Source organism: Protopterus annectens, chromosome 11.part0 (genome assembly GCF_019279795.1).
Source record: "Protopterus annectens isolate FY-2018-M chromosome 11.part0, PAN1.0, whole genome shotgun sequence".
In the NCBI taxonomy this organism is placed as follows: domain Eukaryota; kingdom Metazoa; phylum Chordata; order Ceratodontiformes; family Protopteridae; genus Protopterus; species Protopterus annectens.
Genome location: NC_056745.1, coordinates 125,693,404 through 125,705,917, shown reverse-complemented (window position 1 = coordinate 125,705,917; position 12,514 = coordinate 125,693,404). Strand labels below are relative to the sequence as shown.

The 12,514-nt window shown below is 40.2% G+C and overlaps 1 protein-coding gene across 1 annotated transcript in view; it reads right to left on the bottom strand.

Moving 5' to 3' along the window:
• The window catches only part of ERC1 (ELKS/RAB6-interacting/CAST family member 1), a 3,640,161-nt gene that overhangs the window by 232,034 nt on the left and 3,395,613 nt on the right, over positions 1 to 12,514 (bottom strand). The window contains exon 23 of the mRNA XM_044087500.1: positions 5,472 to 5,660. Coding sequence (XP_043943435.1) covers positions 5,472 to 5,660 — 189 coding nt within the window. The remainder of the gene's footprint in view (positions 1 to 5,471; positions 5,661 to 12,514) is intronic.

The following is a 12,514-nucleotide window of genomic DNA, read 5'->3' as shown; positions in this document are numbered from 1 at the left end:
CGAGTTGCTATAATTTGAGTTATAAAGAGTATTTAGCACTGAAATCTTTAGAAACAAGTAACAACATTGTTATAAAACAGGCGGATAAAGGGGGTGTAGTGGTCATTACGGACCATGACAAATACATGTCATCTGTAGTTAATTTTCTTGAAGAGGGGAATACATTCAAATTAATTAGTCTAAATGACATGAAGAAGCATATTAGTACAGTTAATATGATGATTTATGATCTACAGGTCAATGGTGACATTGACTTGGATCTTTTTCATTTTTTTACGGTGCCTTGTCCAGTTATTCCACATTTATATGGGTTGCCTAAAATTCATAAATCGTTGCTTAATCCTCCTATGAGACCAAAAGTGTCCAGTAATGGTTGGATAACGGAACCGATTTCTATTTATCTTCAAAAACAGTTGCACCCATATTTGTTACAATGTAGTAATGTTTTGAAAGATACAAGAGACTTTGTAGTTAAACTAGCTGAGTGGTATAATGGTTTAAATGTTACAGAATAGCAGAAGGGAAAATATCTTTTTGTAACACTGGACATTACATCGCTGTTTACAGTAATACCGAACAGTTATGGTATTGAATCTATTAGGGAGTTTTTGACAGCACAAGCTTCATTGTCAGCAAGTTATGTTGAAAATATTTGTCTTTTGATGGACATAGTTTTAACTAATAATGTGTTTTTGTTTGATAAACAGTTGTATCTGCAGCTTAACGGTGTGGTCATGGGCACACCGGTAGCTAATACATATGCCAATTTGGTCTTACACCAATGGGAATCAACATATATTTGTAGTAGTTCTAATTTTCTGAACAGCAACGTATGCTTTTATCAACGATTTGTTGACGATTGCTTCTTGATTTGGAAGGGCTCCCCACTTGATTTAGTGAGTTATATTGATTACTCGAACACGACCACTACTTTTCTAAAGTTCAAAATTACTTTTTCTGATAGTGATGTGATGTTTTTGGACTTGAGAGTTGCTCTAGAAAGTGGATTGTTACATACTAGTATTTATAAGAAAGATGTGCATGCTGGTAGATACATACATAGTAATAGTATGCATGCTCCACATGTTTTTAGAGGGATAGTTAATGCCCAGCTTGCTAGAGCCAGTAGACTTAATACTGATGACTCAATTTTTCACATACAGTTGGATGAAATGTTAAGCAAATTCTTGAATTGTGGCTATGATTCCAATCTATTGTTGGATTTAAAAGCTAGCACTATAGAGAATAGGAAGACTACACCGACCATTTTTTATGACTTTCAACGAGTCTGTTTCTGATTTAATTAATAGCAGGCCTAAGTTAGATGAAATCAGATATGTTATTATATATAACATCAAAACCCACTTAGTTAAACATATTATTGAAAAAAAATGGATTGTTTTGATGGCATCGCCAGAGATAAGAAGTGTTTTGGATAGTAGACCTTATTTTTCCTATAGAAACATGAAAACTTTGAAAAGTAAATTGTGTTATAAGGACTTTAACCATGGCTTAAATATACATAATTCAACTCGCCATGGTACATTCATGGTGTAAGAACTGTATATGTTGTATAGACATTGTAGATAATCCCAATGATTCTTATGTTCACCCAACTACTAAAAGTGCTTATACGTTTAAGCTAACAGCTAACTGTAGTAGTATTAATATTGTCTATTTGGCAACTTGTAGTTTATGCCCGTCATTTTATGTGGGGAAAACTACACGAAAATTGAAGGAGCGGGTTATTGAACATAAATCTGAAGTTAGAAGGAGTAATGAGAAGAATGCCCTGTATAAGCACATTAAAACTCGTGGTGTAGACCACCAATTCAAATTTAGGATTATAGATATGGTTATTCCATCCCTTAGAGGTGGAGATATTAATAATTTATTGGAGATCAAAGAATATGAGTGGATTTTAAGGCTTGTGGCTGACCGCTCGCCTAGTTTGAATACCGCAGTTACTTTAAAACCCATTTTAGTTAGGTTACAACGTACTAAATTGTATAGGTAAGTAAATATATTGATATTTTATTTTGTTTAAATGATTAATGATTATTTTATTTTGTTATTGTTATGTTTAAGGTGTTATGATTTTATGTGGGTCACATGATTTTGGCTGTGGTCACGTGATTTGCTGGCTCCTATTTAAAGTGAATTACTTTGATGTATGATTGTATTAGTATTGAAGAAGGGTGTTAGCCCGAAAGCTTTGCTATTTTATAAAGAATTTTTCTCAACGGCTGGTGTGTGTTTTTCTAGTTCCTGAACTCCAGCATCTTGTTGTGTGGCCACAGCAGGAGGGTAGGGCGTCAGGAGTCAAGCTGGATTCAAGGAAAACATCATCCACAACATCTAGGACTGAGGGATGGCCAAGGGTCTGTGCTGTGGAAGATCTAAGAATTCCCTGAGTCTCTTTAGACTGAGGGTAGTCCTGACTCTCCCACTGGAAATGCTCTCTTAAAGTATGCAGGGTTTCCCCAAAGGAAAAATCCTCTGTGGGAGAGGCTGAAGGAATGGAGGCCTCTGCATCAGAATTCTCATAAGTGGAGAGGGGTTGCATGTCTTCATAGTCAGGTGCATCAGATTCATCTGACTCTTGTTCAGACAGAACTACAGGGGACAGATTTATTTTCCTTTTTGAGGGGGTAGCTTGGCTCCCCCTGATCAGCGTGATAAGGCCTTCTGCCATTTTAAGCATTTGAGACTGAGGCAACATAGCAGGCGCCTGAGAGTGGGTTGTTGGTTTCTTGGGTGTGGTACAAACCCTGGGCCTAAGAAACTCTGTCATTTTTGAAAGAACAGTAGTCGCAAAAGAAGATGTCGGTTTGTGTCGAGATTTGGTAGTGTGAAGGACTTCCACGGAAGCTGGTACCTGCCCAGCAGCTCCGAACCCATCCAAGGTAGAGACGATTGCAGGATCCTTAGTCGAAGAAAAGTTTTGTGGCATACCGGACTCCAAAAGGGTCTTGGTAGCGGCCTGAGAATCAACAGAAGCGGGCATCAGGGGCTGCAAAAGCACCTCACTGTGTACCGGAGAACCGACAACTAGCTTAACTGAAGTGTCGTTGGTAGGTTGGACCTGTGTGGTCTGTCTCTGTTTTTATCTTTACATTTTTATGGAAGATCTGCTGCCAGATGGCTTACCAAAGCCATATCGGAATTCGAAGACTGTAAACGAAAATATCTAGCTACAATAAGGGCCCAACGACGGATAGTTCTGGCATTGAACAAAGCACAGAAGCGACATCGGGGGACGTCATGGTCTGGGCCTAAACAAATGACGCAGTAAGAGTGGAAGTCTCAGTGTGGTATTTACTTTCCAGAGGTGAGACAATTGTTAACTTTTTCTAGCATTGGTTACTGCAAGAAAAAAGGATCCTCAATGGGGTACTTAGCTTTAGAAGACTTCAACTTCAATTCGGAGACGAAAACACAGATAACAGCCGACTGGCACTCGTGCAAACTGCTTCTGCTTCGGGCTCCATGGCAAGAAAGACTGATTTAATGGCATCGGCTGCCTTACTTTATACTACTGACGACCTGACATCAGTCCTCAAGTGACAGCAACCGACACACAAATACTAAGCCTCTGGTATTCGGGCCGGCCAATGGCTATCCTGGCAGGGATAACCCAAATGTGATGACTGCAACAGTGAAACATGAAGAGCATCTTAAAGGCATCTTACTGGAGTTAAAAGAAGTTATTATCCCGCTGTACTCAGCTCTGATTAGATTGTTTGAAGATTACAATATCCCTTTTGGCATGCATCTATTCAGGCACATCACACAACCTGAATACTCTTACATACCAAGAGAAGGTTGAAGCCCTGTTTCTATTACTCTGGTCTCCTACAGACTCCTACACTAAAGTACACATCTTGCTTTCTTTGCCCTTTCTGAATTACTACACCGCTGCAAGACAAACAGCTCCACAATTACTCAAGCTAACAATTTAAATTTCCAGTTCCTAAATAAAAATGCTGGAAGGACAACTATATTACACCAACATCATCTCTGGAACAAATTGCCTTTAAATATAAACCACAGTAATACCACTGCATACTTCATGACCAGCCTTATCAACTGCATGGGTATTTGCAAATTTCCTTTCTGACCTGACTGGATTTGTACTTCTGGAAATAGGTATTAGTTCATACTGGTGGGCACTGGAAAGCATATATTGCATCTAGACTTCCTTGTTTTGTAATTCCTTTGCACCTATGAAAAGGATGACAGTGTATACACAAATGGTACATAAAAAGTTCCTGGTGGGGGTGGTTAGGATCAGGCTGTACAACAAATGGTGGACTTTATAGGGGGAAATAAGAGTACAGTCACCATTTCTTTGTGGTGGGAGGAGTCATCTGAGGTGGTTTAAGTGGGTCTATATTACCTTGTCGAAAGACGTGTTCGCCAAACACATCTTAATCGACATGGAAATATCAACCCTTTAAAATCCCAAATGGACGCTTCAGCAAATTCTTTCCCAGGGGAAAAAAATCACTCGTCTGTCATCAGGGATTCGCCCTTTTCCCCCCTGTAATGTGATTTCAGAGTTGGTATATTTAGTTAGGGGGGGGGGGGGTTGAAATTTATTTATTTTTTTGTGTACAGCTGAGTGATTTTTTTCCCCTGGGGGGGGTGGGGAAATCGCTGAAGCGGCCATTCAGGACTTTGACAGGTTGATATTTCCTTCAGGACTTTATCAGGTTGATATTTCCGTGTTGATTAAGAAGTGTTCTGCAAACACATCTTTCAACATGGTAATATAGACCCAGTTTAGGCACTTAGTAAGGTTACCCACTAGGCACCTGCCACAGAAGAAATACCAATGTGCCCCATCGGAAGGAAGTGCCATGGCAGCCGTAGGAAACACCAAATAATTATATGTCTCAGCTTGCCTGGGGACATGGGAGATCCAATGGACTAAACTAGAAACTGTTGTTGGGGTTAGGGAACTTGGCCTATCCTACTGCTGTCACCTTCATAATGACAAGTATTTTAGAAAACAGATAGCTAATCTTAATTAGAGTTGGATTTGTTGCAGGAAAATCCATTAGTAATTTAAACTAAAGATGCAAACTAAAATCAAGAAAGGCACTTCAAGTTAATCAAGTTTTCAAACACTACTTGAATAAAACACTTATTTTAAGCAGCTGTCGATGCTTCTTAACTCATACTTTACTCAGGATGTTCTCATAAGTCATCTTTTTATACATGTCCATGTCAATGTAAATAGGTCTCAACTTCATCTTGCAGCTTATCCCCCTCCCCAAAACTATGAAAATGTTATAATCGCACTTATATTCCATTACTAACACCCTTCCTACTGAAATTTACAACCTGATGAATGACCCATAGCAGCCTCTTCCATACTATTTCTATGCCACTTTAACTAAGCTCACTGTGACCTTTTTCACAGCAGACATAAGACTGCTTTACAACCAATCAGCACTGCTGCTTACCTGTTCTGGTGTCATCCTCCGCAGCTCCTCCTCCCAAGATGCCCTGTTGTCCTCCATGTGGTATGAAGAGGGTGGATGTAAGCCTTGGAGTATATGGGGGTCCCGGTCCTGGCAAAGAGCGGTTAGGTGTCCTATATACAACTTCAGTTTACTGCAGTTCTGGTCATGGTCCAAAAGGGTCTGTATAATCTAAAGGAAGAGGAAGAACAAAATCAGGAAAAAGAAAAAATGGAAGGCAATTTCTCCCACAGAGAAGACTGCTATTAACTTAATGATATCTATACTTCCTGGCTCCAAACCACCTTCCTAGACTATGAAGAATGCCATCCTTACCTGACTTTTCACCTTGGTTAGATGAGCAATTTTCTATATCTGAAGGGGCCCATGAGAAAGATGTCATACAGCATTATACTACAAGTAGGCTATCTTTACGTGTTTTCTACTATCTGCTTTTCACTCCTGGACTTCATCATTATGGGGAAGGAATATTGAATATGCTAAGATTAAGCAAATTTTGTTTCGTCTGTAACTACACAACTCTCCAGATGACAAAATACAAGGGAAAGGTCCAGACACTGAAAACTAGGTTCCAGCAAATATAAGGTTACAAAACAGATGCATCTACATAATGGCTATTGGTGACGCAAGTATTCTGGTGGTCCAAAGAAATTCCAGGCACCAGTTAAAATAATTAAACTAAAGGCAATGCTGAAATTATAGCTTGGCCCAGCCAGATAGTAGCAACATAAAACTGTTAACATCTGATATTTTTTTTAAATATGTTTTAAGATACAGTAGACTGACAGGCACTTCTGCTAATGAGATGTTAAAAGCATTTAATAAAAAGAGATGTCGCTCCAGTTTGTCACAAGATACTGCTGAACAGCTAGACTTACTGACACTGAACATTTTAGAGAAGAATTTGAAACCAGATACAGTGGCCAGACTTGATGGCCTTCCAGTGAAGTTACATAGTACTCTTCCTAAGAAGACACTGAAGAATGGCGAGCCCATTTAATAGGCACTGGCACCAAAATGCCCTTTCTCACCCTTAGCGAAAGTGGTTAAATGGCTATGGTCTTTAAATAGAACAAATAGTTTGTATAAGCAGATAACAGGCCTAATTCCATAATGAATACATATTACAAATTATATACAACATTGTGGACTGAGACTAAAAACAATTATCAACTGTTGATCCAACCACATTTGCAAATAAAAATAGGAGAAACAGTCTGGCTTGTAAAGTTCATCTCCATACCTAGGGCCTACATGGGCAAATCATGGTTAAACTTAAACTCAGATACAGAAATAGTAAGAGCACGAATCTCAGTACTTATGTATTATCACAACCACGTTGCAAAGAACTCACTCGATGTATTCATTTGCTGTTCATGTGGTGAAAAAGTTAATTTAACGTTATTTTGGCACTTTCTAAGTTTATAAGTATTTAAACTCTATCCAAATTTTTAGGCTGTTGTCCTGCCCTTATTTTAGCCTTTGTCCACATTTCTTGTACTACCATGTTGCGAGGTACATCTGGCATCATTACTTAATTCCAAAAGCTTCCCTTCAGTTACGGCAGAAATGTAATGTAAAAGGTGTAATTGCTGATGTCCAGTTTTATTTTGTTAGATGTACCGAACACATACATACATCTCAAATGTCCAGATTTTCTCACAATGTCCAGATTTTTGCCACATATTTTTGGTCTTTTCCTCATAAAATGTGAGACTTTCTAGCAAATTACTGGGATGATCTGTGGACTGATGATGCCTCCAGCTATCGGAAAACAAACAACGGTACTTACATACAACAAATCACTTCAGTTTCGCCGTGTTTATTAATACAAATGTAGGTACTTAGGTTATCTGTGACCTGTTCATTGTGGTATTTTAGCAGTGAATATACAACCGTGAGTTGTTGCAACGTGGTTCGATAATATGCATGTACCAGAATCTCTTTTTACTTTATTCACCATAAAACAGCTCATTTTAATGGACAAGCTCTTCTGTTCAATTTAATGCAGATTTCTTTCATCATTTCTAAGTAAATCACATTTGAGAGGCAGGGTAAGAAGACTTTACAAACCCAAGCAGGAGAGTCGAGCAACAGGAATAGAAACAGTAGCCAGAAAAAACAGTTCTGAGGTGAGCATCAGTAACAAACATGGAGTACAGCTAAGGAAGAACCATGTGGAATTTTTTAGTGCTAACAGAGCAATCATACCCTAACAGTGGAGTGAGTGGCAGTAGCAAATGCTGTTCCTTGAAATGTGGTCTGGCACAGGGTGCTGCAACAAAGTGCAAGAAACCGCCAACTATAGCAGGCTAGCTCACATTAGTGCAGCACAATATCAGTGACACAGAAGGACAGGAGATTGGGCAAAAAGGATATGTGAGAGCAGGCCAAGCATTTAGCAAATATGGGAACAAGACAGAAAATGGAGAAAAAACACTGAGAGCAGCAGGCCTAGAATGGAAAACAAAGGAAGGAAGGAAGATGCTGGAGGAGAGGAGGAGGTGAAGTGAGTGGTGCTCAGGATATGCAGTAGGTGTGCATTCAGAGAACTATGCTGTAGATGAAGAATAATGGATTGCAGGAGATTAGCAATGCTTTAGTTAAGCACTTATGAACTTTAAAAAGGCAGCTGACTGGCTACTCTGGTGGGAGGAGACAGGGGCTGAAGAAGAAGGGACAGCAGACAGGAAAGACTAGACAGTGTGGGGCGTGGTCAGAAGAGTACAGATAAGTGGAATGTAGACAGGAGGAAAGTGGGGAGACAGAAAGGCAGAAAACAACAGGGGAAAAGGAAGATGAAGTGAAAGCAAATTTGTAGAGCATGGCTGATGAGCAGAAAACCAAAGTAGGGAGAAAGGGGCAGACAGAGGTGAAAAGAAAAGGATATGAGGCAGTGTCAGATGTGGTCAAAGCAGTATCAGAGGGGAAAGTGGGAGGAATTGTGTGCTGAATGAAGGAATGAAGGGCAGGCATGTAGTCAAAAGAGAAGCAGATAGGAGAGTCGGTAGGAGAAAGTACTCAGAAATAGTAGTAATTTAGGGGTAGCGAGGTAGACAGGCACTGCTTGGGGAGAATGGAACAGGTAGGCAAAGCTCTAGAAATGCAAAAATATGTTGTACTGGGAAACTCTTAATACCAGAGTAATCAGGTAGGAAGGATAAAGTTGGTGATGGTGGACACCATGCAAAACTTAAGTCCTGTAAAAGTTGAGGAAACCCAGCAAATAGTGGCCTATATGGGAACTAACACCCTAGCAGAAAGAAGAACAGGGGAGCAGTGGAGAGGATCAAGCAGGTATTACGACTGTGGAAGATTTTGTACAGAATGTAAACAATCTCAAAGGTGTTACTTGTAACAAGAGCCATGATAAAGAATATGATTAGGCAGTTCAAATGATGGCTTGGGGAACTGACCAATCAGAAGGAGACTACAACTGGGGGGTGGGGAACTGGGAGACAGCCTGGATGGAAGAGGATCTTCTTAGCTCTGTTCTTAAAGAACAACACAGCAGGAAATGCAGTCCAGCACAGGATGCCGCACCAAAGTGCAGGAAACCATAAGCTACAGTAGGCTAACTGTGAAAGTCACTACAAAGGCACCTTCTGTAGGGCACATAATACAAGATTTAGGAATGGTGAGCTTTACAGGATGATTATTCTTATAAAGTGAGATGAAAAGAGATGAGGAACATTGATTCTGTTCAGGAAAAAGAAAACAGAATAATGTAGTAAAAGGGGGGAGAAAGCTAGAAAGTACGAAGGAAGTAGTAAAAGAAGATAGCATGCTACCACAAGAACAAAAGTGGATACAGAAGGTAAAGACAGTTGGAGGACAGCAGATAGGGGAAAAGACAATGAAAAGGCAACATGAAGGGTACAGGAAAGGGCGAAAGAACAAGAAATCAGCAACATACAAGGGGGAGGCAAACCAAGGACAAAGGCAGGGAAAGATAAAATAGGGACAGATAGACAAAAAATCTATGTATGCACCAAAAAAAGGTCATACGGTGGATGGCAAAAGATCAGGAGCACCTTGGAAAACAGGAAGGAAAAGGGAACTTAACAGCAAGAAAAGGGAAATGTGGAAACAAAAGAAAGGTGCTGTTCAGAACTGCCAGGGATGTAGGTAGGAAAATGAAAAGCTAATAGTGCTGGGTGAGGTAGATGTGGTTGGTATAATGGAAGTAAAGGCTAGTGACAGGAAGGGATAACACAGTTCAAGGAAGACGAAGAGGTGCCAGTGAAAACAGGGTTACAGGGGGGAGGTAACAGATGAAGGGATGATGGAGCAAAAGAGTGCAGAAAAAAACTGACAGTGTGACCACAATAAGGAACGGATGGCAAAGAATCAAAGCTGAATTTCTCAGCAACAAAGCTGTTTAAAACAAAATGTGAAAGCCACTAGAAAGGTACCTTCTTGTAGGGCACCATAATACAAGATTTAGGAATGACGAGTTAGTAAAGATTTAGGTACTTAAGATGGGAGACCTTAAGTTTGCCGGAGGCAACCGGAGAATCTACCATCCTCCAGACTAGCATGGAAAACAACCTGGATGAGCTATTCATCCTTGAGTTTAAGCGAAGTATCAGCTGGAACTACAAAAGGAAGACAGTCTCATTCTCTACGGGGAACAAACAAATACAAGTCATGACTGCACTTGGCTGCAGTAATGATATATAACAATACGATTCAAAATGTTCAGAGAGAAGGAGATGGGAAAAACCACAAAGACTAGTGCCAGGGATTATAAGGAAGCTGATAACAGAATAAGGGATTCATAAACAGGGACTTTGATAAACGGCAGATGAGCAAGGAAGGGAAAGAGCTTTGGGAGGAAATATAAACAGCAGTATGGATTAAAAAGGGTTTGCTAAAAGAAAAATGAAAAAGCAAACCAGTATGGTTCACCATGCGGATAACCACAACCATAAGGGAAAACAAGAGTTTGTATGGGAACATTAGAGCTGGTACAGGGGGTGGTTACATGCCTGTAAATGGACCTTAGGAGAATGGTACCATCTTTCAAAACCACTCTGAAAGACATTCTAGCTAAAATCTGGCTCAGTTCATGCTTAAAACCAGGATAAACTATATCCCTAAATGTGATTAAGTATCTTTTCATTCTTTATACCTTCTTACTCTCCCTTTTTCACTTACTTCCTTACTGTTACCCAATTCTCTTCTCTGACTTTCTCTCTAAATATACCATAAGCCTGTTTTCCCTCATTTCATATTGCAATTCCTGCTTGTATTAGACTAACTTACCTTTAATTTCTCTACAAACTGTCTAATATTTCTCTACATATTAAATGATTAGCAGGAAAATGATTGTCTGTGGGACCTGGGTATTCAAGCTCCTATGCAGAGGAGGAAAAATGTCCACGAATAAAATACCCTAGGGAAGCCAAGAACAAATGGATGACCTGGTAGGCTGCCTTAATTAAGGTACGGTGGGATGTCAGTGAAGTAGCTGGGCTACCGGTAAAGTCTTGAGAAAGGCTGTGCATACCTGAGCGCTTGTGGTTGAAGGCTGAGTAAAGCCTTTAGAAAGGCTTCGTATACAGGTCGTAGTTCCGGCTGGTCAGGTCGCCTGGTGAGAGGAACCGCTAGTGTGGCAGCTAGAAATCAAAGATGAAACACACAGAAAAACAGGCAAAACAACATAAATGTGGCTCGGCTAAGGAGCTCTGCTCGCCGTGGTGGCAAAAAATCAATGTAGTCGAAGTTCAGATTCTAGAAGGTCGTACTTTATTGAAGTAAAAAGTACCAGAAGTACAATTACCATCGAAGCGTAGTTTCTTAATGGAAAGAGTGATCCTGAGGATTTCCTTTTATAAGAGTACCTGGGGGTGTTGTCAGTGGGAGCCAATCAAGTGTGGGTGAAAAAACCTTTATTGTGATTGGGCACGACAACTTGACATCACACCTTGCAATCCGATAGGTTAGATACCCTGAGCCAGCTCATACGTGGTTAGTAGAATCACTCTAAACCTACAATAGTGAAGTTCGGAGATTAAATAAAATTAGCTAAAAAAATGTAGTCAACTAAAATAGTCTTGCTGGAAAAAAATCAACCCTTGCTGGTAAAATACATTGTTAGGCTACATTTTTCGAAATCTTCGTCAGGATGGTGGACGACCTAAAAGAGCATAATAAGCAAAGCCGAGCGCACTAGAGAAATAGCAACATGTATGTAAAATAACATGTATGTAAAATAAGAAACAGGCTAGAAAACCATAAAATAAGACCAAAAAATAAGAACCAGCTAGATAGCCTACTAACCACGTATAAGCTGGCTCAGGGTATCTAACCTATCAGATTGTAAGGTGTGATGTCAAGTTGTCGTGCCCAATCACAATAAAGGTTTTTTCACCCACACTTGATTGGCTCCCACTGACACACCCCCAGGTACTCTTATAAAAGGAAATCCTCAGGATCACTCTTTCCATTAAGGAACTACGCTTCGATGGTGATTGTACTTCTGGTACTTTTTACTTCAATAAAGTACGACCTTCTAGAATCTGAACTTCGGCTACGTTGATTTTTTGCCACCATGGCAAGCAGAGCTCCTTAGCCGAGCCACATTTACTTTGTTTTGCCTGTTTTTCTGTGTGTTTCATCTTTGATTTCTAGCTGCCACACTAGCGGTTCCTCTCACCAGGCGACCTAACCAGCCGGAACTACGACCTGTATACGAAGCCTTTCTAAAGGCTTTACTCAGCCTTCAACCACAAGCGCTCAGGTATGCACAGCCTTTCTCAAGGCTTTACCGGTAGCCCAGCTTCTTCACCGATATCCCACCGTACCTTAATTAAGGCAGCCTACCTGGTCATCCATTTGTTCTTGGCTTCCCTAGGGTATTTTATTTGTGGACATTTTTCCTCCTCTGCATAGGAGCTTGAATACCCAGGTCCCACAGACAATCATTTTCATGCTGGACATTTTTCACCAAGGGCACCCGTACCTTGGTCTAATTTTTGTCTGAGGACTCACACAGCCATAGACGCCAGGTGGTTACAAGA